Consider the following 27,736-nt stretch of genomic DNA (forward strand, 5'->3'; position numbering starts at 1 on the left):
TCATAGCAGAGCCACGCCTGGCTCAGTGCAGTCATATGTTTAGGATATAATCAATCTATCTTACAGTATCTTCTTTACATTAATTTTTAAGTCATTTAACATTGACTATATGTTGCCACTTAAATGCCACTGAAAAATAGTGTGCAATAGCCTTCCTCTCTTTGATTACAGTCAATCAGTGAGCAACAGCTGGCAGACGGTAGCAGATCACGTCAAAACCACCCAGTTTACTGTCAAAGGTCTCCGCCCCAACACCATCTACCTGTTCATGGTCCGAGCAGTCAACAGCCAGGGCCTGAGTGATCCCAGCCCCATGTCAGAACCCGTCAGAACACAAGGTAACGTGTGTTAACATGAATAATACATTTGATAATAATAACAATAATACATTTTATTTATAACACGCTTTTACAAGTGCTCAAAGATGCTTAATGAATGATGATATAAAGAATGTCATTACATTGACAGTGTTTATTGAATTCATGTATATTTCAGAACCTGTCATAATCATTTTCACTGTTGATATTTGGCTTTCATGCTGGGTATAATTTCACTTGCGACTGACAGGGTAAGGTCACTGTGCACCTCTTCAAAGTGTGATACTTATCCTCTCAGCAATCTGCAGAGAATAGCTGTACTGAAACACTGCAGAATTTTCCAGAGGTCAAATTCTCCATCTCAGGCCAACTCATTAAGGCTACACTTAAGCAATTATGTAAAATAACCATGTCTACTTTTGGAGGGCCTAACTGAGTTAGTGCTATCCCTGCTATGTTAATGATCATAACAGGAGAAAATGACTGCCTCCAAACCCAAAGATGATTTGATTAAGGTAGCGGACAGACCACAGTCTCCGGATCACACTGATATGATAAGTCCCAAGCAAAAGCAACTGTCAAATGCGAGCCAGGAGCGTGTTAAAAAAAATAAATATAGAGTCAGTTTGGACTGCAGCCTCTCCCTCTCATACTGAGGTACAGTAACGGTCCTGAGATGATATCTAAACGTGTTTATTGACAGTGACATGCATTGATGATGAATTGATTTTTCACTTCTTCCTAACTGTGTTTGGCCTGTCTCGCCCCATTAGTGTGGCCTGTGATTCATGACCGCTGGGTTGTCTCAATGAAGTCTTTTCTTAAAATATAATTTCCTCATACTCATTTTTTTTCATTCCTATAGTAAATAACTCAAACTGTGGTTTGCGTCACCACTGAGTATCTTGTATTGTTGGAACTTGAAATAAAATGTATGTGCAAAAACAGGAAATGAGCTGGAAAATTGTGTCATAATGTCCATCTCCCATCCAATACATCTGGGAGTCGCGTTTTCAGTTCATTTGTTGATGTGCTTGTTCAGTCAGGTTCAAGTAAGCACAGACATACAAAAAAAAACCAGACAAGACAAGTGAGCTGATACAAAATGGAAAGAGGTCATTTTGATGCAGATGATGTTGCTTCTTTTCAAATGAACTGAGTGAACTCTGAGAACCAAGCAGAAGAGCATGGAAAACATTTCATTTTCTCTCAGGCTGTCTCTCTCATCTTTCTCTTTCTTTCCTTTTTCTTCATATCTCTTTGATTCTGCTTTCTTATTAGACATAAGTCCTCCTGCTCAGGGTGTTGACCATAGGCACGTACAGAAGGAACTCGGTGAGGTCATTGTTCGGCTGCACAACCCAGTTGTCCTGAGTCCCACAACCATCCAGGTCACATGGACGGTAAGTGCGGTACAGAATACTGTATGCAACTCATGCTTTATTATGGGGAAGTCAATCATTTTTATTTGTTCGTCACTACACTAGAATTGCTTACAGTACATGTGGTTTTCCTCTTATCTATCTGCATTCTTTTACATGTTTGATTTTGCAAAGTTAAATCATAAAGTTAGATGGTTGATGTTAACAGAAGATCCCTCTTTGAAGCCAAGAAGGTTTTCCTTGAGGCCACCATTTGTTTTTATGTCAGGAAATTTTAGTTAGTTCTTTCCCTGAAGCTTTGAAATATTGTAATTGGTGACTTAAAAGTAAGTGAACATCAAATAACTGAAAATGGTTTCTTTTAACCACAGTGAACTTAAAAAGAGATGCCAGAGACATCTGGTTGTTCATCATCGTCTTCCATATGATTCTCGGCTTCCTGCCTTCTTGAAACAGACGTTGCATGGATAAAATTAGATTGAAATTAATGTTTGTAGTTGAACTACATTTTCAGATTCAGTATCCCTGTTTCCTACCAGCTTGAGATTTACACTGCACTGCATTACACTGATGCAAACCAGACAAAAACGCATCTGCTCTTCCACTGCTCGGTACATGTGCACACTGTGGCGCTTGCCACTTCTCAAGAGTCAGCAATGTTGGCCAGTTATTTTAAATGTGAAATTAAATGTACAGCTGCAGCCTCGACTAAAATCTTTCTTTGTTAATTTAATTGTATGCTAATGAGGACAAAACAGCCATTTATATTCTTCAAATGTGAGATTTCCACACAGAATTTGAGCTGCTTTATTCTGATTGTGTTGCTATAAATCACTCAGGTGCTGGTATTTACAGTATACACCCTTCACTTAGTGGCATGAGGTGCCTGTTTCCATTTTCAAATGAACCACATTAGCAGTTTTCCTGGAGACATGTTTATTGACCCCTATAATAAGTCTCACCCCGAGACTTGGTGGCTAATGTAATGCTAAAGCATTGCTCTATGATTGTAATGTACAATCAACACAAAACATGGTTACCTAATCAATCAGGGGTCCTTTCAGTAAACAGAGGGGCCACTCTCAGAGAGCTTTTATATTCCCAAATCATCCCATTAATAAAAGTCACGCACCACGCAAGGAATCCATTTTGCTGATTTACTTGTGCTACACTGGCGAAAAACAGCTGCTTAATATCCCACTTGTAAGCCCTGCTCACTTCTTCTACTGTTAACAAGCCATTACAATGAGTTATGCTCCCACTCCTCCTCCGCATAAATTCAGCCTTTTCTGTCTAGCTAAATAGTTTTAAGGGAGGGGTCCTTTGTGGTTTGCAGGGGGCTATCACACTTCCAGTCTCTCTGTCTTTTCTATGGGACAGGTCTTCCGTTATCACCTCTACTGTGTAGTCTCCTCATCTCCCCAGGGTGTCTGTATTTGCTGCTGCAGAACAATCTCATACTCGCAAAACTCCACAGCAAATGCGCCAGAACCTGCTTCCCAGTGTCAGCAGCTAGTATTTACAGTATAATCCATGTGAGACATGCAGATGTCCTTTAAGGTGGCATTACAGAAAGTCTCTTTAATGGAAAAGAGGAACACTTTGGGCTGGCAGCTGTGTGTATGAGGTAATGTCAGGGTGTTAATTGAGCTAAATGTGTCATAGCTGGTGATAAAAGGGCCATTACACGAGTAACAGCCGCTTAAGTGTCACGCATGCAATCCTGGGAGGAAAAAAGTGCATTGCAGAAAAACATCCTTCTGTATTATCTAGTAGTTGGCCCAGAAAATACCTACCAACTCCCCCTGTACAGTTCTTTTTGCACTGAAACACAGCAGTGATCTCCTTTGTTCACTTTCTCAGGTGGATCGTCAGTCCCAGTTCATCCAGGGTTACAGAGTTCTGTACAGGCAGACATCAGGGCTGCCTTCACCTGGACCTTGGCAGACCCAGGATGTGAAGGTTTCCTCTGAGCGCAGTGTCATCCTCTCTGCACTCAAGAAGGGAATTGTGTATGAGATCAAAGTCCGACCTTATTTCAACGAGTTTCAAGGCATGGACAGCGAATCCAGGACGGCGCGGACGACTGAGGAAGGTACGGAGACGGAGAACTTTTGCTGAGTATTTGTAGATTACAACGGGAGCAGGGCGACACAGTGAGTCAAACTGCAGAGTGTCCACACAAATGTGGCATGATGGGTGACACATGACCAAGTAGGCTGCTTTCATCTTGGGTTTTTGTCATAACATCACAGGCACTACTGCCCCTCTCTTTGATACCGAGAACTAAAGGGATATGTGTGTGTGTGTGTGTGTTTGTGCTTGTCTGACTGACCTTCCTGCTGTGCTTTTTTTGTTTATGATTGGTGGTGTTAGTGCCAACCTTCCTCTAATCCATCACCCAGCAGCCACAGGCCTGAGCTGTGATTGGACACAACACACACTTCCTCCTGCAAAGAGGATCTGTCGCCCAAAGCTTGATTCATACAGGCTCTGACAAGGCCACAGAGCAGTGAGGCACATTATCACACACAGACACACACACGTACACAGGTCTGTGTTTGGATGAATTTACTGTTTTGACCAATGCCAAAACAGAAATGCATGCAATAGCACTGCGCCAGCCTTGCTTCAACCTTTCAGGCCTTATAACTGAAATGAAATAATGATGTGATCTGAAGTAAAGACACACAGACCCACTATAGCATAGACAGACAAACACAGAGTCTTTAGAGACAAAAGCCCATCATGCTGTACAACATATTCAGGCTTGCATGTATAGGAGACAGTTCACATGCTGTCGGGGTGACAGACCCATTTATTTTCCTCTTCTCAAATGTAGCATATCTCTGGTGACCAGCCAGTGTACTGACTGCCATAGCAGGACTTGCCATCACAGCTGTCCCCAACACACACTAGCACATACATACAGTAAACCCATACATGCTAGCACATCTCCTCTCCCTAAGGCCTCCAGGACCTGCATGTCACAGCTATTACCAATTCTGATAACACTCCCTGCTTCTGCTCTATCTGCATCCCAGTCCCTCCGAGAGCTCGGCCACTTTCCATTTCTGTCAAAATAGCTGATACACCGTCAAACACATGGCTGTGGGCTCCTCGGAGACCTTGGGACTACTGAGAAGGGCAGCTAGATGGATATAGAAGTCTAGTTCAGAGGCTTGATTAAACTCAGGTTCCTCTATTAGCAAAACACAATTAAAGAATCCCCAGAACAGGCCCAGACGGATGCAGTGTGTTACAGTGCTCTCAGCACTCAAAATGCAGTTTCCATCTTTGTCATCTCCCTCGTCTTTTTTTCTCTTTCTCTCACTCTCCATCTGGACAGTCCTGTCATGACTGATAAATGAACTCTAGTTCCCATCTGATTTCCTGCTGAATGATTGTCTCACTAAGGGAGGGCATTATTTATGCAAAATAATGCTTATTTAGTTGGAAGGGAAATCAGTAATGTTTGTAGGAATGTTCATTTGTTGTGGACTAATCTTCATTCATATTAATGGGTACCTCCTTGGAAGGTCAGCAGCCTTCCTCCCACACCACTGATTTTGACATAGTTTTTTTTTTTTTTGGAATGGATATGTGATGTTTGTATTCCTTCATCATGCAACACAGCGGTGTGTGCGCGTGAGAGACAGGGGGTCACATTCCTGCCTGCCATACATCACTCCACTAATGGCTCTATTAGCGCAGCCTCCGAGGACCCTAATGAAAAATGTGTATTGTTTAGCACAAATATGCATGATAATAAGCTGCTAAATCATTCATAACATTAACTTTGAACGACATTGTCTGTGATGGCTGCCACACAACCGATCCACCACTTTGTCACCTGGATGTAATTCAGCGTTGGAAGAGCCCCTGAGCATGATGGCTGATCAGATCCTCCCTTGGTAGATTGTTTCTAATCTGGCCAAGGTGTTGGGTTCATCATTGGACACATTTATCTTCCACCATGCCAGGGCCTTCCGGCTCTCTGGGGGCCTGTGTGGCCAATCGCGCTGAGGGATGAGCACAGATTTACAGGGTGACACGTGCCATTTTGGATGGAGGCAAGGTGAGGGAGAGGCAGCTCAGGAGTAATTGACCTGTCAGTATTCTGCTGTGGTGCCGCTCCCCTGCCAGCCACTGCGGAAATGAGAAAACATTATTTTTAAAACGTTATTTCCAGTTGGACCAACTGTTATTTATTTTTCCTCTGTTACCCCTTGTGGGGTCAGAAGATTGTTGCCATCAGAATAACAACAGAGTCAGGTTTATGAAAGCCTGGACCTGTCTTGTTTTTATCCCCCTCTCTGTCTGCCTGTGGATGGAACCAGTTCATTTAGATGTAGCATGCTTTGCAGCTTTGCTCTGATCCTTACCTAGTGGCTTTAGTTTCATCTGACTGATCGATAGAACCAGTCAATATGTTTGCTGACACCTGGTTTCCTTCACCTATAATGTTTATATATATATATATCCGTCATGTCTACGCTTCATCCTATAAGCTTGTCGACCCACATGCCACCTTGGCTTGGTCAAAGCTGGAGTCTTGAGTGCTGTCTCACTGTGCCAAGACGTCATTTAACAAATCAATACCAGTATTCTCAGTGCAAATCCACCGGGACTGAGACGAGATATTAAATCACAGTGAAATGTTAAAGTTAGGCTATAGCCATGTCGGGCCCCGCGCTGGTCCTCATGTAAATCCCCCTCTAATGAGACATATTGACAGCCTTCAGCCACCTGTGCCATCCCAGAAGAATAACATTCCTTGGAAAAAGTGTGTGTGTGTGTGCCTGTGTGTGTGTGTGTGTGTGTCAGATTCTCGGTATGTGCATATTTCCGAGCTGCTGTTGAGACATTCAGTAACAATCATTCTTTGCATCCCTGCACTATTTCTTTTTTTTCCTAAGGATTAAATACTCCGCTGCCTTAACTGCAAAATAGCCAATCTGATTGTTGAACTGGTTATTTTTTGCTTCCTCCTTCAGCTCCCAGCGCCCCTCCTCAGCAGGTAACAGTCCTGACCGTGGGAAACCAGAACAGCACTTCCATAAGCATCTCCTGGGACCCTCCTCCATCAGACCACCAGAACGGCATCATTCAGGAGTACAAGGTTTGTCCCGGCAAGTCAGCAGGAATTCTAATTTAACTCGTACAAAAGCCAAATGGAATCAACCGCCTCTCTGTTTCTCCCTCCACCTCTCTCTGCTTCAGATCTGGTGTCTTGGGAACGAGACACGTTTCCATGTAAATAAGACAGTGGATGCAGCCATACGCTCTGTGGTGGTGGGCGGGCTGCAGGTGGGAGTGGTGTATCGAGTGGAAGTGGCTGCCAGCACAAGTGCAGGGGTTGGAGTCAAGAGTGAACCTCAATCTATTGTCATTGGTAAGATTCACTGATTAAAACCCATGAACGTCCTCAGTATTTGTTTATCTAAATATCTTATATTCCATTATCTTATCTTATATAACACTGTTGCCCATAAAGTTGGATTTTTTTTTTTTTTTTTTTTTTAGCTCTACTCATGAAATTATTGTGGCAATGTGATTTATTTGTGATAGATAAAGTGAATATCTTCTCAAAACTGCTAACTGGGACACCTGATCAAAGGTGATTAGTATTACTGATGTGTATAAATAGGAATGAAAAGAAGACTGTGTCTGAAAACAAAATTATTCTAACTTGTGTATTATTATAAAAAAAAAAACATCCCTGATATCATCAGAGGAGCAAAGACTGAATATTTTCTTAAAACAGTAGGAATAGCAGATAACAGGTAATATTGTTAACATACTACCAATTTGAAATGTGGCCTGGCCACGTATGATTTATGTGGAGCTGAGGCAGATTGTGCCTGATTTGACCCATAACTGATGGCTTGGCCTGTAGCATGTTCTTATTTCCCCAGTGTCACTCACATAATCCATCTCCCAGAGCAGAGCCCAAAGCTTGCCTTGCAGTTATAATATGTTGCGTGTTTGCAAGTCTACGGATGTGCCAATGGGTGTGTGTGTGCTCATGTGGTTACACAGTAATATGAAGATGAAGAGCTTCTGTGCAGCTATGCATGTACGTACATGTAACGCCTAAGTTTTTTCTCTTTATGAGAGCCGTACTTGTTCCTGCGTGAAGTGTGGGAAGATTTGTTTGTGCTCTGCGTCGTATCATGCTCCAAGAGATGGTGTCAAGCAGACTGAGCTGCGATTGGAGATCAATACAGACCAGGATCCCCTCCTCTTATTTCACATGGTGTGTTTTACCAGCAACGGAGTGAATTAGGGGCTGAGCTAAGCAAACAACCTGCTCACCTGGGGTTTTGTTATAAGCTTTTAGGCTTTGTCTTTTTCAGTCTGCACATTATATTTCACTGCACATCCTTTAGATCTATGTCCTGCTTCCGTGGTCAATATCTCTGCTGGAATTCATCAGACCTACTTTCTTTGAGCTTAATCTAGCCTTAACCCCAGCTTGATGTATCTATAGATGTTTTTTTCTTTCTTTTACAGAGTGAAAAAGTGGAACATTCTCAGGTCCTTCAGTATTACATGGCCAATTGTGTTAACTTTTTACCTTGAAGCAGCAAATCATGCTCACCATAGTATTGATATTACAGTCACTCCAGTAACTGCCCACCTGCCACCACATTAATGTTGCCTGTTTTTTCCTGTGCCCTCAGGTAAGGAGTTTCGAGATGTAATCATTCATGGAAACCGGAACAACAGCATCACAGAGCAAATCACTGACGTGGTGAAGCAGCCCGCTTTTATCGCCGGTATCGGCGGTGCCTGCTGGGTCATCCTCATGGGCTTCAGCATCTGGCTCTACTGGAGGAGAAAGAAGAGAAAGGGCCTGAGCAACTACGCAGGTTAGACTGGTCATAGATACCCAATGCAAATTAATACTGACACTCTGCTCTCACACCATAGAAAACAATGGATTATCTTTCCTACCACTCAACAAACAATCGCTTTTCTCTCTGTTAAAGCAAGACCTTTTTTTTCCCACCACATGATCATCTGACAGTCCCAATCAGTCCAGTTTTGATGAAACACTGCAGATGCTTCTACCAGTGAGGTTCAGATGGCTACCGTGTTTAAAAGCTCAAGAGGGAGACAGATGTCAGCATGAATCATATCCAGAGGGCTAGAGTTTTTTGACAAATCCACCCACGGTGTTGGTTAATAGCCCAGGGTGGTCGAGCTGAGTGGGCAGACCGGACTCTCTGTTGGTCACTGAAGCTGGAGTCGGTCCAGCTCCCCTCCCACACACTGACCCTGACATCTTACTGAGCGACCCCCAGTCAATACCAGCAAACCACCAAGTCCGCATGCACTGCCAAGGGTACAAGATTTAATTAGAGAGTGGAAAATGGTAATGAAGTGTTGTTGTCTGTGCAGCACAATATTCTAACATTAGTTCTTTTCTTATTAACATGCAGAAATCCAAGAGAAGCACATTTTTTTTATGTAGCCAATTTCTAAATTGCCTTCAGCAGGTCAAACGCAGTAAGTGCAGTGGCAGCTGCTGTAATCAGGCTCGGTTAATTTGGTTGTCATTTCTGTTTGTTACATGTGTTTGTGTGTTTTCTTTGGTTTGTGCCACCGTCTCTACACCTCTGTGGCCTCTGAGCCGGCTGCTTTCCTGGCTGAAGCTCTGCACATTGGGCGACGACATGGTTCTCACATTCTCTGAGCCCCTTCGGTGCTGCTCCGCCCGCGACCCCGTCCCCAGTGTGCAGATACTGTACCCCCCTCAAGCACCGCTTATCTCTGCAGGCTTTTAACGCACAACTTCTCTGTCTTCTTGTTTTGCAGTTCAGTCCTTCACCTTCACCCCTGCAGGTACTGTTCATTTGTCCCGTCTTTTCACCCCACCTCAACGCAGCGTCATCTCCTGCCCGCTTAATCGTATATATGCTTGGATTGTCAGACTGATGGTCATGGCTAATGCAAATTCAAAACGCACACTGACGTAGGCAATCAAACCCACCAGCAGAGAAACAAATTTACAAGTCAAGAGTTATCCACATTTGTAATTTGCCATGACCAGGGCCCTGCAAACTGAAACTCTTCCCCCTGCCCAACCTGCAGACTTTGTGTTGTATTTGTGTGTATGTCCGTTTTTTGAATGAAGTTTCATCCTGTCTCGTGTATCTTTCCTCGTGACAGTCTTGTGCTACAGGAATGAGACTGCCCATTTTCCCTCCTCCTCAAATAATCATATTCCTTTTTGTTTTCTTCTCAAGGCTCAAATCATGTTGCGTTTCACATACGTGTTCTTTATAGGTGTCAGATAGGCAGCTGGATGGTGTTTTTTTATTTTCTTCCTTCCCTCATATTTAACCTTTGTGTTCTTGTGAGGATCCCCCCCACCACTGTGACTGTATGTCATTGGCTTTCTTGGCTGAATTCTGTGTTTATTTCATTTACAGCTGTGTAGCATATGTCTCCTCTTGTCCTTTAAGAGTAACCGTTCAAAACTACAGAGGTGATGGGTGTAAAGAGAAAGTCAAAAAAGCAAAGAGATTAAATGAAAATGATGCCCAGAGGCCTCTTGGCTGTGCAGTAGATGTAACCGAGTTACGGCTCAGCACGGTGCCCCCTCACCCTTTTTTCTGGATTCAGTGATAATTTTTTAGGATGTTTAGTAAATATACATACTGTCGGTTTGCGGTTCCTGTGCAACCTAAAGCCAAAAACTCAGTTTACTGTTTGTGAAGCTTGTCTGATCATAAATAGGAAACACATCTCAGAGAAGCCAGCCTCAGAGAGGAATCAAGTTAATCGCCTAAAATATTTTCAAGTGGCACGCAGCACACAACAAGGTCAGGTGCAGCAGAGGGTGCAGAGTTGGGGAGGTCACACTCAGAACATGAGCCAGAGTGTGGCTGAAGAGTCTCACAGTGCTGCTCTTCTCTGTATTGACAATTAGTTGATGTATCGAGAGTGTCCTGTCTCAGCCTCCTAAAGCTGTCAGTACAAGAGGGGTAAATCACTACACTGTTGAGGCGCACAGCCAGCAGGAAAGAGATTTGATGGAATTTTTATACGCTGATTATGTCCACCCCCCTTAATGCTTATTAAAGGGGATTAATCTGTATTCATATTGGAGAAAGTGCTTATCTGGAAGACAGAGGCGAGAAGCACAGCTATACCGCCATGTCACTCTGGCTAACATAAAAGTATTCCACAGCAGCCTCGAAATGTGCCTGAGCACAGATAGGGACTTCAGAGGCTTTTCCCGCTGCACAGTCTCCCCTCGCCTCCACCTCCCTCTCCTGTCAGTCCTCTCTCAACCAACTGAGAATACTCTAATGCAAGTTTTCTGGTGGTGGAACAAAGAGAAATGGCTTTCTCTTTGACTGAATAAAGAATGCCAAGTCTGTCTCAAGCTGTCAAAGCTATATTTTACTCAGACAGACCTGCAGTGTTTGTTTTATCTGTGTAACACCATTGTTAGCAGTGAGTATTTTAATTCCACCTGCTGCTATCCAGTTGCTTAAACCCAAATGCAGTAAATAAACTCTAAAGTGTTCTGATGCTCCTGCTCGACACATTTTTAAATTGTGTTTCTCTTGTTTAAAATCCTAAAACTCAGTTCAGGAGAGAGGAAATTGGATTAGGCTTAGGTTATGTTGACAACACATTAAAATGTCCTGTAAGCAGCCTCTGTAATCTATTGTGGGAGTTTCCTCACCCTGTCATCTGCGTTACGACGTCACTCACAGAAAAGCCCCCTCTCTCTCGCCCATGCCTGGGCCTGTTGTGGAATCAACCTGAATGAAACAGAAAAGAGAGGAGGAATGTACTGCCTCCTTCTCTCTTTAATCTCCATCTGTGGAACAAATGAGCCAAATTACTAACAGCTCTCCTCTCTCTCTCTCTCTTGAGTAAACCGGCCCTCTTTTTTTTCCCCATCCTCTCTGTTTTTTCCTCATTGGTATGAGGTGATTTCCAAAACTCTCGCTGCTTTTCCTGTGTTTCCTGTGATCCACTGAAGTTCTTACATGCTTAGAACTTTTTGATGCTGCTTTGTCATCATGGTGGTTGAGCAGAGATGAAATAGATCCTTTTCAGCCGTCTCTCACTTTGAGCCGTGGAGTTTTACCAGCCGCTGACAAAGAGCGGCCCTTGTTATCTATAGATCACCGTAATGGAACGGGCCACATGCATGGCTTCTGGGGAGCCCTGCTAGCCGAGGGATCAGTAACTCAGCCTCTGCGCTTGTAGATAGAAAAATTCAACGTGATTAACGAGCCCTCTGCCTTTTCTAATCATTTTTTTGGTTGAGATTTAATCACAAATCTGATAATAGCTCAGCAGCAAAATAAGAAAGATGAAATGAGTTTTCCCTCTCATCAGGCATCTTGTCCTTGAGGAACACATGACGTCTCCACTTATGCAAAGCAAAGCAATATGCAATCCTCATCATTGCACTTTTTTTTTAATTTTCATGAAAGGCAATGGACGCAGAGGGACATCTGCATCTCTTAGTGAAGCCATCAACTATCTAGCTGTGTAAGAAAAAGTGCACAGATGAACATGTAACTGCTGAAGTTTGAAGGGCAAACTGGATAATATTGAAAATAAAATGTGGTATTTTTATTATGGAATTCAATCCTGGTTGTTGTTTGCTATGTGTGCCAGAAAAACTTAATATCTGTTGTTGTCTTTTTTTCTCCCCTCTGTGTTTCTTCTCTGACTCTAGTGACATTCCAGAGAGTTGATGGCGGTCTGATGAGCAATGGAAGGTGAGTTACAATACTGCATCACTATTGTAGTGAGATAAAACAGGCAAATAAACACCTTCTTGTTATCATTGTCTTTACATGTCTTCATATGTTTCCTCCTCAGTCATGCATCAAGTCCACAGAAAAGCAAAACTTGATTTTAACACTGATAAATGACTGATATATTGATAGATAACTGATACCTGTTTGTGTGCCTACCATGCAAACCGGCGTCCAAATATACATTTCTACCACATCTCCATTCATGCATCGATAGATGAACTCATAAATCTCCTCAACAGAATTAACAGAAACAATTTAAGCAGAGAGTGCTTTTATTTTGTCATTTATCTTCCGCTGCCAGCTACAGGCAACCCAGAAGCCCTCTGGAGTGATAAATTTGCCTGTCACCTTGCGTGGGCGGCTGGGATCTGAGCACATGTAATAATGTAAAAATAATTACCCAGGGGAGAGGTGTGTGGAGGTACCCCATTGCACCCCCATATAGCCTGCTCCATCTCAGTGTGTGTTAGTGAAAGAGAGAGGGGCTTCAGAGAGCAGGGCACATCTCAATGACACCAGTTACGGAGCCTTTGTGGGTATTCAAGATACTCCCTTGAGAATCCCTGGCTTCTGTCTATCTACTACTTATCACACCTGACTAGGTAAAACCTCCAGATCTCAAACACTCAGCCAGAGACTGCCAACTAAATCTGACCCTGAGTGTCTCTGGGCTTTGGGGAATGTGTGTGCTCCACAGCCTGCTTGCAGCATTTTTATATTTATGTTTTTTTATTTATTTATTCATTTTTCCCCCCCTTACCGTGTGCATATGACTGGATGCCACAATGGACAATTTTGCCTATATTGTTCTGTGAGCTGCCAGCAAGCTCTCAATGAATTAGCCACGCCACTTGTCGTGCCTTTTCTCATCTACTTTCTGCTGTGATCAGTGTGAAGCTCAGTGTCAGGCGTCTCAGCTTGTATTTATGGTTTCCTACCCATCACTGTTTTTCCTTCAATTTTCCACATAAGTGGCTCTGATTCTCAGTCCAGCGAATGAGATTTGAAATGTCTGTATTTGTGGTGTTTTCTTTTTTGTCATATCTTTAGTCAGGAGCAGCGAATTTTCACAACAGCGGAATAGGATGCAGTCTGGGACTCTTATTCTAATGTGAGCCTCTGATCCGTTAGTCACTCTAGTGCCATCAAATCCCAGATGTTGCAACTTCCCCATCTGCCCTGAGAGTGAAAATGTGTAACAGAGTATCAGAGGAAAATGTGTTCATTTGTTACATGCGATGTTTATTGCATTAATTAGACAATAGCAAATGAAGCCATGTCTGATTCCAGTTTCTCATTGGCTCCTGCCAAATTGCCCTGACTGAACAATTACATTTAATCGATCACAAAATAAATGATTCATGGAAGATGAATAGGCTGCAGATTGGTAGACCTGGACGATTTGACTTTGGCTGCTCAATTGAAATTGATAAAAGCCGATAAGGGCTCATTCCTTATCCCCCTGCCAATAGGGAGATGGTAATTAGGAGGTAGTAATAACTTCCTATCTGGGCACTGATCAATATTTTAGCAAAGCAGATTCACTCCTATAGGCAGAGAGAATGGGTTGAGCGTTGCAGTGAAGAGGTTTCACTAACACTGTTGCTATGGAGATTTCTTTATATCCCAGGATCTGAATGCTAAATGACAGCGTATTTCCCTGAGAGTTAATCCAGAAAGTATTAGTATGTAATCTGGGTTTCTCATTGCTCTGTTAGCTAATGTCTAGACTTTTAATCCAAGTTCCATTCACTAGTCGTTGGGACCATAAACAGCTGATTTATGAAGTTGCTTTGGAATTAATTTCTCTCACTTGGCTTATTTATGGGAAGCTCAGTGTCAGGCGTCTCAGCTTGTATTTATGGTTTCCTACCCATCACAAGTAACTGAAATGTCCAACAGGAAGAGGAAACGCTCCAAATCAAATTTTATCTTCCAAGGTTGCTATCCATCCAAGTTAGGTGTCAACTTTTCATTAGACATATGACCCAGTGCCCACCCCCCACCTGCTCCCTATTACCCCACTGTCTCTCACACACACACACACACATGCACACTCACATATATAACAAATATCCCCAGTAGAAATCAGTCTTATTCTAATTATCCTCAGCAGGAGTACTGCTGTGTGATGAACACAAGGACGATGCAGCCATTTCCACTGTCAGCGTCTTGTCTTTCAAATGGTCTTTCTCTAGTGGGCTGGGGGAGGGCTCGCTGGAGCACACGGGGCGAGAGAGAGCGGTGGTGAGACAAAGGCATCCTCTCTTACTTTGGACGGTGCACATTTGTAGTGCAATCTACAACAGGGAACAAAGTCCCCTCTTTTTCAGCTGCTTTTAATCTGACAGATGCGAAGCGCACAAGGGGAGATACAGTACAAAAACCAGGCAGAGGTATATAAGGGAAAAAATAAAAGGGGGGGAAAGGGGTTAGAGAAAGGTGGTATAGTGAGAGAGAATGATGGCAGTTGGGGAACATGGCAGCCAGAAACAGAGGTAGAAGGATGGGGAGAGATGTATTACCCTATAAAAGTGCATGTGTCTGATGCACAGCCATCAATTTGAATGACTTGTCTCCCCCGAGGGCCTGTTTTGGCATTCAGGAACCACAACAAGGGCTCTTAGCTTGCCAGGGCTGCAGTACATTTGGACTCCCCCCTTCCGTGGAACAGCTTTTCTCATTTAGAACCTGTGGCTGAGGGAGAGACCATTACCTGCCCTTGTCCTCAGGGCCCGACTCTCTCCCAGTCCCTCAGAGCCAACACATCACCCTACTGGAGCTGAGACAAAAAGCCCCATCAGACAGCCCAGCCTGCTAACTACTGTGTTATGCAGCTTCTCGGAGTGCACATGTGTATCTGTAGTCTGCTACACACTAGCACTGCCGGGCACTGACAGTGAAGGCGATGCTATTCTCTTCATCACATGTGGTGCTTGTCAGACCAGTGCAGGGTGTGATTTCCTAGGGAATATGAGCAACACTTTTACTGGGTCTTTTGTTTTCATACAATATTAAATATGTGTTTATCCTTCTTCTATTTGATTATACATTATTACGTTTTTGGTAGTATTTTAATCCATTTCGATGGCAGATCGTTAGAAACAAGTGGAGTGTAATTCATCAGTGAACTGACACATCAACAAAGGCATTTAACTCCATCTCTCACTCTCATTTAACTCCATCTGTGTTACCCATGGTAACGAGCCTCCGACGTGATTGTACAGTAAAGTGGCCCTAATGGCCTCCCAGCAGTCACCCATGACAGGTTAAAGTCTTAATGGCTGCTTTTTATGGTTCTCACCCCCTCAGGAGGGACACAACACCTGTTAAATGGAGCTGCCCTTTCTTATAAGCAGGCATCCCACAAGTGGGTTGGGGGGTATCATGTTGCGGCTGTGGCCGAGGATTGACGTTTCATCAAATAAGATTCAGACTGTCTGGACATCACCACAAGGGGTTGATGGGAAAACGCAGCAGATTGTACACCATATTAATGAATAAGGAAATATATACACGTGGGTGTCGACATGCACTGCTGCACGTGCGCAGAGAGCCCAAGCATGCATTAGTGTCTCCACAGTGTGCTTTTGCATTAATAACTCTGAGAATGTGACAAAGACACAGCAGGAGAAACAGAAAGATAAAGGGCTATGTTTGCCTGAAGGAATTCTAACTTTGTGGGTGAAGAAATGTATCTGCACTGTATTTCCTTCTATCTCAGAAGTGTTTCATTAGCTTCAGAGGCTTACGGCAAGCTTATCTCACACAAACACACATTCTTGTGCACAAACCAACATTTAAACATATGTTTGATTTTTTTCCCCCTTTTTTGTCTAGCTGCTGATTGCTGTCATGTTTTTCTGTTCATTATTTCTAAATCCAGAAACATAATGCAGCATTAGACCATGCATAATAAGGAATTGGGGATATTCTTTGTACAAAAAACTCTGGTAGTAATGTAATTTCACAGCCTGTGCTTTATCCAGCTTTTCATCCTCTTATTTCTGCACAGCCGGCCAGGATTGCTGAATGCGGGTGACCCAGCATACCCCTGGTTAGCGGACTCTTGGCCAGCCACCAGCCTGCCTGTCAACAGCGGCTCCGGGGGACCCAACGACCTGAGTAACTTTGGCCGAGGAGGTGAGCGCCAGGGCGCTTTAAGATAGAGACTGTAAAAGATGAAAGATGATGACCTGCCTTCTTGTCTGTTCCACCAGGGCTTCTGTTGTTCGTTATGTTCATTCTGTATATGCATGCAAGATGTATACATATGTGCATACTGTGCGTGTGTTTGGATATACATTAATATATCACATCAGAGGAAAGCCAGAGCATTAACAACAGGGCCCCCGCTGTCGCCTGGCTGAGTAATGGCAGATAGTCCAGCTTTGTGTCATAGCCAATACCTCAGAGCACGAGAATGTGAGAGGAGAGACCGTTGGAGGAGGCAGAGGAGCAGGGGTGGATGGGTGTTTGAAAGGATGGTCCTGAGCAGCCAGTCGTGAAGGACAGGCGCAGCTTGACTGGCGCAGATGCGGACACTTCCGCCATGGCTCTACATCATCTCCCCTTCACTGGGCATGCAAACCATGCACTACGGAGAGAGTCTGCTTGCTCTTTTTCTCCCTTCCTCTGTCACCACACACACACACACACACACACACACACATAGGTACATAAACATACTCAGACACTCCCATATGCAGAGCAGTGGCTTTATCCCTCATGTACTGTATATGAACAGAGAATGGAGGGGAGTGAGATATCCTCACATGTGGAGGGGAACAGGGCACCTCAGCTTGGAATACATGAATAACTGGGATGAATTTGTTCTGTCAGATTAACCTGTTAACTGCTGTTTCTTAAAATGTGAACTGACCTGAAAGCACCAAGAACCAGGCTATAATTTCATACAAATAAGGAGCTGATTGCACTATTCAGGATGAAATTGCAAGACATATAGCTGAATAGTCCTGTTCCCTTTATCTTGCTTAAAAACGGGCATTTCCATTTGAATACCACAGGTGAGGTGAACTTATACAGTTTTTCTACATTGTCTTCCCTTCCACTTTCCCAGATCTTCCCAGTGGCCAAGGGGACAAGACAGGCACCATGCTCTCAGATGGAGCCATCTACAGCAGCATAGACTTCACCACCAAAGCCAACTACAACAGCCCGGGCCAAACATCCCAGGCCACTCCCTATGCCACCACTCAGATCCTCCACTCCAGCAGCATCCATGAGCTGGCTGTGGATCTGCCCGAGGCCCAGTGGAAAGCCTCCCTCCAGGCCAAGCAAGAGATGGCCAACCTGGGCTACTCCCTGCCCGACAAGAACTCCTGCAACAACAGTAAGTTACACGCAGAAAGTGAGTGCTCCAGTAGCAGTTTTAGGGGGCATGTTGTTGCCCCCTTGCAAGTTGTATGTAGCAAAATGAGAGTGGGTTAGCTGGAGCCATCTTGTAACATCAGAAGCAAATTCAATTAACCAAAATCAGGTTTACAGTTGTAACAAGCCATTTAAACTTCCCTGAAGCCCTCTTAACCCCTTAGCGGTGAGGGGAGTTTGTCTTTAAAAAAATGAGCCATTTTTCTCCCAGCAGACATCATCTTGGTTACTCTCAAGGTTGAATAAACATCTCTTGAAGGAGTAGTGCGGTTAAGTCATCCATCCATTTTCTTGCTGGGTTTTCATGATGGTACCACTCCTCCTTCAGTTTCAGAGTAATTGCCAATCCATTTTAGCTTGACTAATGTTTAAGAAAATAATCCACATGAATTACTCTGGATTTGATATGGGATTTTTTTTTTTTTTAAAGCAGAGTGGAGTTTCATATTTAAGGTGTAATGAGCGTTCATCGGCTGTATTCTAATACATATTTAAGATCTTATTTTCTCAACAGTCTAAAACTGATTAATTATAGTTTTTACATGGTCCACCTAATGCGATGAATCTCTAAAAACTCCTTTCCTAATTCTCCCTGGCATCATTTTAAGAGGTATAATCACAAATTATTATGCATGATTATATCTCCTGAAGGAGGACAAATATTGAATTAAATTCTCTACTGTTGACTCATTTGTTTCATTTTGTGAATTGAAAGGATAAACACTAGGTTTTTTTGGGATCAATAGCAAATATAATTAGTCCAGCACATGAATTGTCGGTTGCTTACAAGCCCCAAAGTGAACAAAAAAAGATGAATAAGTACAGCCTGTTGAATGTATGAATCCTGAATATATCCTGCTTGCTCGATGCTCTAACTGCATGTTTGCATGTGCTTGTGCTAACTGCCAATCACCTGATGCCACTGTGGTTTTTGCCCTTTAACCCCCACTTTAGCCCTCCTTTTCATTCCTGACTACCGATTGGCCGAAGGATTGTCAAATAGAATACCACACAACCAATCACAAGATTTCAGCACCACCAGCTCTCACAACAGCTCAGAGCGAAGCGGCAGTCTCTCAGGTTGGTTTACGCAGCAGAGAATTTTATTAAGTGAACTGGAAAACTCTCTGGGGCTCTGCCGCTTGACTATATGATTGACAGATGTCTTAATTGCCTCATTGATCTGTTATTTGCATGAACAAACCTGACATCAAAGAAATGTTTTTATTAACGTAGTCCCTCTCCCTCACCAGAAATGCTTTGCTCACGCAGCCTCCCCTGCTTACAGTTCATTACATGTGAACACTCACGTCGGACTATAATGGCTACTACTGTATGCAGCCAAGTTGTGATAAAGGATACGAGTTGGACAAGAGTTATTGGAGCATAAAGATGCAGGGCATTCAAATCAGAGAGAAAGAATAGTTAGATGATCTCTTGACAGAATATAGCTGTAAGTGCTAATGCTGGGTTTCTGCCATCACTGCTGCTTCTTATAAAGGCTTTGTCTCTCACCCTGTGACTGAGAAGATGGGAATAGGGGCAGAGGGAGTCTTTCAGACAGAGTGGACTATACACGCACACACCACCATTAGAGATGCTTGGCTGGTTAAAGTGGCAAAAATACCTCCCTTTTTCCCTCTTCCCCTAATGGTTGCAGACTACACTAAAACCCATGTTCAGAGAATTACAATGTCATTTATAGGACACCAAGGCAGCCCTCTGCCTGCCTCCCCTCCACTCTCCTCTTTTATCTAGTTACAAGCCACTGCCTTAACTGGTCTCTAATTCAGTGCTCGGCCACACAGTGGGCTGGAGAGAAGGATGTGAAGTGGCCATGCCTGACAGGCAGATTCCTCCCATAGACATGCAGGTTACTGAAGGCTCTTACTGGGCTCGGTACATCCTGAATTATGACTTTAGGAGATGTATAGAAAAAGATATACTTCCTGCTTAATAGTAAATGTCCAGTGTAAATGCAGTATTGGCTTTAAAAGAGTAGTACATCATCTTGGGGAACCATGTATGCTTATTACATTTTGAGTTTGAGTTCAATGAGAAGATCAATACAAGTCTCATATGTTGAATATTAAGCCACAGTCACCACAAGGTTTGTCTAGTATCAAGACTAGAAGCAGAGAAATACAGCCGGTCTGGCACTGTGCAAAGATAATTAAATTCACCTTCAAGCATATTAACCCCCTTCAACCACAATGTATTATTTTCCTTTGGTTTTAAACAATGGAAATGAAAATGTGTTAATAAGTGAGCTCTAGAGGTGCTCATACTGTAGGCATCTCTTTTGGCTTTGGACGGTCTATTCATAAGATATGTGAACTGTTTCATGTCTGAATCTTAAGGTTAAAAGTGGGAAGATATGATAGGAGCATCAGCTCTGCAAGAAAGCAAATAACTGGATTTCCCCAAAATGTTGAACTTTTTCTATTAAGTGCTATCTGATTAGGAAGAAGAAAGAATGAAAATGCTCAAAGGAAGTGAATGTTGTGAGGGAGATTGATTGATTACATTCTTGTTCTTAAAGAAACTGAACCCGATAGATTGGGCTGGGTGTAGCACTGATGCTTGAGTCGGGTTCAGTCACGTCAGCCTTTTGATGGTCGTTTACAAGGTGCCTGTACGTGTGTAAGCCTGGTATAGGGGGTGGCCATAGTAACAACAACAAAGGCGTGACTAGATAACGTAGACTCATTACTTCTGCACCAACTGCACCAACTGTGTCAGGCTGAATACCGTTTGGGTTTGGTTTGGGCTCAGTTACTGCTCTCCTGGAGTCAGGCTGGGTTCAGACATAAATGTGTAGCATGTGTGCATTTGAATATTTTCACATACTGTAACAGAAATTATCACATTATATCACTATACAGTATAATGTACAGATTAGCACTGCTCATGCCTATATTAGGAATTAGTAAAACCAGCATTTCATCTGCAAAGGAAAGTGTAAATATCTTACTAAGACTGAAATAGAATATGTATTAATAACAATATAAAAAACACTGAGAAAGGCTATGATATTCCTTAGCCTCATTGCTATAGTGAATAAAAGATGAGCACCAAACTGAGTTTCTGACTGTACAATACACTGCATGTTATACTCCATATAGTCCAATGTACCGCAGTGATGGAAATTTTAATCAGCACGAGTTTAGCTATGATTCAGACTTCAACCAAAGTAAGCTCAGCATTTGAAGGGGGGGTGGAAGTTGAAGCTACAGTGCCGTGCTCTCCCTCAAAGGAGAGAGAAAGAATAATGAATGTCAGGTCTGAAGGAGGAGAGCAGGATGAAAAGGAACAGAAATAGAGCAGAATTTATGGCAGCATGGATCTCCACTGGGGGCAAGAAGCTGCTCATTAAAACATTTCACAGCATAGGGGAGAAGAGGTAGCTGGTGTTTTCTATGTTTTCTGTAACCTATAGAGACCCTTAAGACTCCCTGTTCCCCCCCATACACGCCAGCCTCTCTGTGAGGCTACGAAGCCCATGATCATGTCGAGTCCTTGGTTGTGTGTGACCTGTTGTGCTCCTGCCCTCTCTGTATGTGTTGCATCTTACTTCATTATGTAACATGTTTTTGGTTGTTTCTTTTGAATAAGCTCAAAATGATGACCTGTGACTTTCAGTTAATTTGATGTCCCTTTTGAAATTATTCTCCCTCCCATAAGTTATATGTGGCTGCATAGTCTCTCTAGAGTCTCTGCTCTGTGGTTTCCCCCCTCAGCACTGACGCACCCAGTGAAAACAAAGCAAGCTCAAGGCTATGCAGCCCTACAGTTATATGCTGGGACCGCCCAAACCTTGGGTAAAAATACCCAAAGCTGAATCTATATTTAGTATGAGTTCCCCTTTGAAGAGAGGCCCAGTTTTGTCAGAGGAGATGGGTTCGCTGTGTAATTCCTGTATAGCTCCTAGCCACAGGAGCTATACAGACTCTCTCTCTCTGTATTTTTCATATTTGGGGTGAACTGTTATAATTCCAGTGCCAGTCCATCCCTCATTTACAATATTGATGGCTGGTCTTGTGTGCAAGGACTAAGGAATGATTGAACAATCGCATCAACTCACCATTTATTGGTAAAAGTCAAGCGTCGCCCAGAGGTATGATTAGGAAACCCAATTACTTTCAGACTATACTTACACTGTGCTGCCGCCTGCCTTGGGCTTACAGTTGTTTCTTTTATTACTTCCATTCTTTATTAATCTTATTTTGACACCTCTTCTATCTTCTCATGCCTGATATTTCTTCTCCTTCCCCAGTATCCCCTCCAATGCTCATCTTTGAACTGCTTTTGTTTTTCTTGCTGGAAAGAGATATTTAATTGTAATATAATCAGATATTTTAGGACTTGGAACATATTATACAGCATTTCTGATATCTCTACCATCTGGCTTCTATGAGAATCAATAGTAATGCACCTCATTGCTTCTGTAAGTTTCCTTTCATGACAGAGATCTACTCCGTTTATTAAATTGGATGCATGATGTTATGTTGCACAAGATGCAATATTGGCAGCTTTTTTTCTGTGGCTCAGGGAAAAGTGATTACAGGCCTTTGGCAGGGAGGGCTAACCAACAGATGACAGATACAAATGTGTTCAGCAGAGTTTCCCAAAGATGGCTTTCATGAGTCTGGTGAGACTGGTGATGTCGGTCAGGGCTATTTTCTGGACTGAGATGTAAGGGTCATTACTGACAGAGGTACTTCAACCTGCCGCAAATGAATTCATGTATGCAAATGCAGTATCTCTTCCCTTCCATATTAGGCACAAGAGAGGAAACATGTTACCTACTTATTAAACAGCCTAAAAAACACTCAGCACTCAAATCTAATTGTGCATTGCAAGGTAGCGCAACTTGGGGATAATTTTTTGTTATTACAGTGAATATATACAGTACTGACCAGGAAAAATACATAAGTGAAGCACCGATCTGATACAGTATTAAGAACAGATACCAGCCCAGATATTGACTGAATATCTACGTAGATCAGGTATCAGATAATGGGGCTGGTCCATGACGCCGATAGTATTCACTCATTCTATGTTTGTGACGTGTGCTGCATCATGTCAGCAACACGCGCAGCATGTCAGTGCTAGACAACAAGCTGAGAGCAACAACGTTTACAAAGTTATGTTTAAGCCAAGCCTGATACCTTCACTCTCTTCCACATGGCAAGGTATACAGTTTATTAATTCAATAGTGTTATCAGATTGATATCAAGGATCAGCTGATATGCAAAGCCCAAGTATCGGTACCCACATTGAGACTGAAAAAGCTGGATCGGTGCATCCCTAATTTTACAGTTTTTCTCATAGACTAACAAACTTAATATTTAATGTATCAAAATAATAGCTTTTATACTCAGTCGACATTGTCCTCAAACAGAGGTCTTGTCTAGATAAGTGAATTTTATGTGATGTTGGCATCCTTTCTCAAGCAATTGCTAGTTTATTCAATAATAACCAAAATGTGTTTCAGTGTTAAATAAAATGTAACACAAGTTCCACAGCTCCCTGAGTTGTAGCCACCAAAACAATCATACGGTTAAATTATTCTCAGTTATTTGTTTCTTATAAACCGGCAGCTGAGTGTTTAGAGCAGTAATGTTCAACATATACTGCATAGTGCTTCCGTACTACATAATTTTGTCAGATACTTATATTTTTATTGGTAGATCTACTGTATAGCACAGAGATGAGCAGGAAGCATATATTTTGATAATAAGTTAGTGTTGGCAGTAGGTTTTTTTTCCTCTTCTTCCAGCTTCTCAATTGTGATTGTGCGATAGCTTTCTTTCTCTTTTGTGATGCTAAACTAGATACCCTTGGTTCTTGGACTGTTACCTGAGATTTAAAGTTTTCACCTTGAGCATTTGGAAGTTGTGAGAGCTGTTAAAATGAATATAAAAGGACAGAGCTCTTGCGTTTGTGGAAGCTGCTGTAATATATTTGCACATAATACCACTGAGTAAAGATTTAAAGGAGCTAGTAACAAATATTTTTTTAATGATTGATGAATTACCAGTACATGAGAGCTGCTCTAAGTAACTGTTCATGAGCTTCAGAGGATATGTATACAGTCTACACTTAAACTTAAAAGCAGATTTTGACTTGAAGGCAAATGTGTTTTAAAGTAAAAAGAAATAAACAGGTTTCTTCCACAGTGACCAAATCATATAAAACCCAGTATTGACCTGGCTGGCAGATTTATAAAGATGGATAGGACAGAGGAGAATCTGGTGTTGGAGGGATATGAGTGGAAATGGATGGGGTTAGCAGCACTCTGGTGTAATAAAAGAAATGAAAGTAGTAATAGACTCTCAGTGAATTCCATTAGGGACACACTGACACTACACAAGCCATTCATTATGATGATGCTGTGAAGTGAGATATTTCATTGTGGAAGCCAAAGCCTGGTGTGAAAGGGGACACTGAGGGATGGGTGGAGCACAAAGGTCTGCCTCAGCCTCGTTTACTGCCGTTCTCTCCTGTTTCTATGGAGATGCAAGGCTTTTCAGCCAATCAATCAATGGAGGCATGCTTTTCATCGGAAAACCTTGAGATTTTCTATGTAAGCACTGACAGACAGGAGCCCATTAAAATCGTGTGTTTGAAAATGTGTATGACTTTCCAAGGGTATGTTGAAACTGAGTTCAAATGGATCTGTAATCTAAGTAACATGTTTGTACTAAATTGAGTTTCTTTTCACATTTGTTACATGACAAAAGCAGCTACTGTAATTTGTAATGCTACCCCCTTGTAAATTAGCTTTTAATTGATTTTCTTTTACAATCTAATTTTCAACGACTGTACTGTATCTCTCACAAACATGTTTTCTTTCTATAGGTGGAAAGGGAGGGAAGAAGAAGAAGACCAAGGCTGGCTCCAAACCCACTAAAGCCAATGGGTCCAACTGGGCCAATGTTCCCCTTCCCCCTCCCCCTGTTCACCCTCTCCCCGGAACTGAGATGGACCATTATCCCAATGAGCACCATGAAGGAGGAGGGTATGTCAAACACTTAAGTGAACAGATAGTGTGTGTGAAATGTAAAATGTAAATGCTTTTGCACCAAGACTGACATTTGATTGAAGATCCACACATTTATTTTCACTTCATGATCACATACTGTAACATGAAAGCACTTGAGTGAAACTCTAAAGCAAAATGAAAGTAGACACAAAACCGATGAGCCTTGGTTAGGGATCGCTTCAAAAATGCATGTATTTGTCAGTATCTATACTTTAGAGTCTTTTTTGTAATTGAGAGCATGGGAAAATATAAAAACATGTTTTTGATATTTGATTGATTGGTTGAAATATTATTGTATGAATACTGTTTTGTGTAATTTATTTGCAAGTGAATTAAACACGAGTTGAAATGATATTTGAATACAACTCAAAACATAAAATGAAGCAGTGTTGAGGATTTCTAACAACATGCCCCTCCCACGTTGAATATAAGTTACTTTACTCTTAATGCTATTGTTGTACGTTTCCTCTAGCGTAACTACGGTGAAGAGAATTGAGTGTTTTGCTTGCTGTAACAAACAAGACAGCGCTTTGCAATGCGAGCAACACTACACTTAGCAGTGTGTAATAACAGGGTTTAGCTCTGTTTTCTCTGCAGCTAATTACTGTACGACTGTACATCTGGAGAAAAGTGAAGGATCAATCTGTGTGTACTCTCCGCGTGCCGACAGATTTGCACACATCCTCGCTTACACAGACCTGCAGAAAAAACTCATATACAGATGGCTGCAGATCAAACTCTCTGCTGATCCTGTCTTCAATCTATGGGATGACTTCATGACAGGAAAATAAATGGGAAAAAAAGCACATTGGAGGAGTCTCCTGCTGCTAGCAGTGCACTAGTGTAGACACACAGATGGTTTCAGATTATTCTATTTGCTGAATTTCACAGTGGAAAAAAAATCATAATTGCATTGTTTCATAAAGAGAGGCACGGCGCAGAGGGGGATTTATACCAGCAGTGTTTTCCAGAGACTGAAGTAGACCAAAAAATATGTCATACATGTATATATACACACACATACTAATTATGTGGCTTTAAAAAAAAAAAATCAGATGACACATTCTATTATATTACATTTACAAAGTAGCATAGGCTTATTTAAGTTGTTCGTGTGTGTGTGTATGTGTGTGTCTCTTTGGTCCAGCAGGTACTATGTCCTCTCACTCCCATTTCCAATCTGGGAGAGTCATCTGCTTTAATAGGCTATCTGGCAAATGAAAAGTCGTGTGCACTGTAAATCTGATGCTGCTCTTAATGGCAGCAGATTAAAACAGTTATGTCCTGTGGAGTGTGCACTGACAAATTTCTTTAATGAACATTTTCTTTATGGCCAGTATTATTTCAGCATGTATAAGCACATCTATGAGGAAGTGAAGCCTGACAACCTCTGTAATTCCACTCAAGACTGTCGGTTAACAAATTCTCACAAAAGTTGGACAAGGTCACAAAACTCTGATAGTATATAGGAATGTGTATGTAAGTTTCTCTTAAGATATCGTTCTGCTTTTCCACACCTCCATCAGTAATCTTGTAACCTTTGGAGAGATATCATGTTATGTTTCGGTCCAGATGCGTTATCCATTTTCCTCTCTCACTCAATTGCCTTAAAATCGATGAGCTGTGTTAAAGACATGATACGTTTATTAGTTTTGCTGGCGGTAGCTTAGGTACTACCAATATAGATTGTCTGACCAGAGCTGGACCAACAACTTGTGCCACTTATCAGTCTATTGACAGAAAATTATTGAGGAGGCATTTTCATTATCAATAACCATGTTTTTAGGCAAATATCAGAAGTCAGAAGCTGAACCTAGATGCTGTTTTGAGCTTTGAGTAATCATAATGGGCACTCTCTTCTTACCTCAGATATGAGAGTGATGGCTGGGGGCCCCCCATGCCGGTGCAGACCTATCTTCACCAAGGCATGGAGGATGAGCTGGAGGAAGAGGAGGAGAGGGTCCCCACCCCACCTATCCGAGGAGTTGCCTCTTCTCCGGCTGCTGTGTCCTTTGGACAGCAGTCCACAGCCACACTCACCCCTTCTCCTCGGGATGAGATGCAGCCCATGCTCCAGGCTCATTTGGATGAACTGACGAGAGTATACCAACTGGACATGGCAAAACAAACATGGTATCTATCTATCTATCTATCTATCTATCTATCTATCTATCTATCTATCTATCTATCTATCTATCTATCTATCTATCTATCTATCTATCTATCTATCTATCTATCTATCTATCTATCTATCTATCTATCTATCTAATGTGTTGCTATTTTGTAATTTCAAGATGCTTACTGTACATTTTCTGTGTGTATTGCTGCATGCATTTATTGTGGCCCTTTATTTCATCCTTCGTATCAACTGTGTGTGCAGTGGAGATAAACCCATTTATCATTCCACTTTAATGGGCCCATGCTACCACTTAGGCGACTACTGTATTTTGCTCACTCTGAGAGAAACATTTTTTTTTTTTACCCTGTTGTTTTCTCCTCCCACACCTATGCAGCACATCCCATTGTTGTTGTGCTCATGCAAGTCAGATGAAGGCCATGCTTCATTCTGTCGGCAACGCGGATAGAATGAGAGACTGGCATTCATTCATAACAGTGAAGTGTGTGGAGGGGGTGGATGTCAGGAAGGAGATGTCATGTTACTCAGTAATGACTATGTTGGTTAGAGAGCATCTCTGACAACACCAGAGGGCCAGTAATTACAACCAATTCCCACTGCAAACCGCGTCAAAGACATTGCAGTTCTCAAACAAACGTGGCTGTCAGCGGAGCGGGTTG

General features: G+C 42.4%; 1 protein-coding gene across 20 annotated transcripts in view; it reads left to right on the forward strand.

The window, feature by feature from the left end:
- The window catches only part of robo2 (roundabout, axon guidance receptor, homolog 2 (Drosophila)), a 274,846-nt gene that overhangs the window by 235,486 nt on the left and 11,624 nt on the right, over positions 1-27,736 (forward strand). For 7 of the 20 annotated variants that reach the window (XM_085796026.1, XM_085796036.1, XM_085796027.1 and 4 more), the window contains 13 exons: positions 172-338; positions 1,599-1,720; positions 3,563-3,794; positions 6,697-6,821; positions 6,923-7,094; positions 8,386-8,574; positions 9,524-9,550; positions 12,417-12,459; positions 16,517-16,644; positions 17,582-17,854; positions 18,847-18,972; positions 24,757-24,916; positions 26,810-27,073. In XM_085796026.1, coding sequence (XP_085652152.1) covers positions 172-338; positions 1,599-1,720; positions 3,563-3,794; positions 6,697-6,821; positions 6,923-7,094; positions 8,386-8,574; positions 9,524-9,550; positions 12,417-12,459; positions 16,517-16,644; positions 17,582-17,854; positions 18,847-18,972; positions 24,757-24,916; positions 26,810-27,073 — 2,028 coding nt within the window. The remainder of the gene's footprint in view (positions 1-171; positions 339-1,598; positions 1,721-3,562; positions 3,795-6,696; positions 6,822-6,922; positions 7,095-8,385; positions 8,575-9,523; positions 9,551-12,416; positions 12,460-16,516; positions 16,645-17,581; positions 17,855-18,846; positions 18,973-24,756; positions 24,917-26,809; positions 27,074-27,736) is intronic. The other 13 variants (XM_085796039.1, XM_085796028.1, XM_085796038.1 and 10 more) reach the window with 3 other exon arrangements.

This window comes from Trachurus japonicus, chromosome 13 (assembly GCF_045865225.1).
Source record: "Trachurus japonicus isolate A0001 chromosome 13, Traja_1.0".
Lineage (NCBI taxonomy): Eukaryota > Metazoa > Chordata > Actinopteri > Carangiformes > Carangidae > Trachurus > Trachurus japonicus.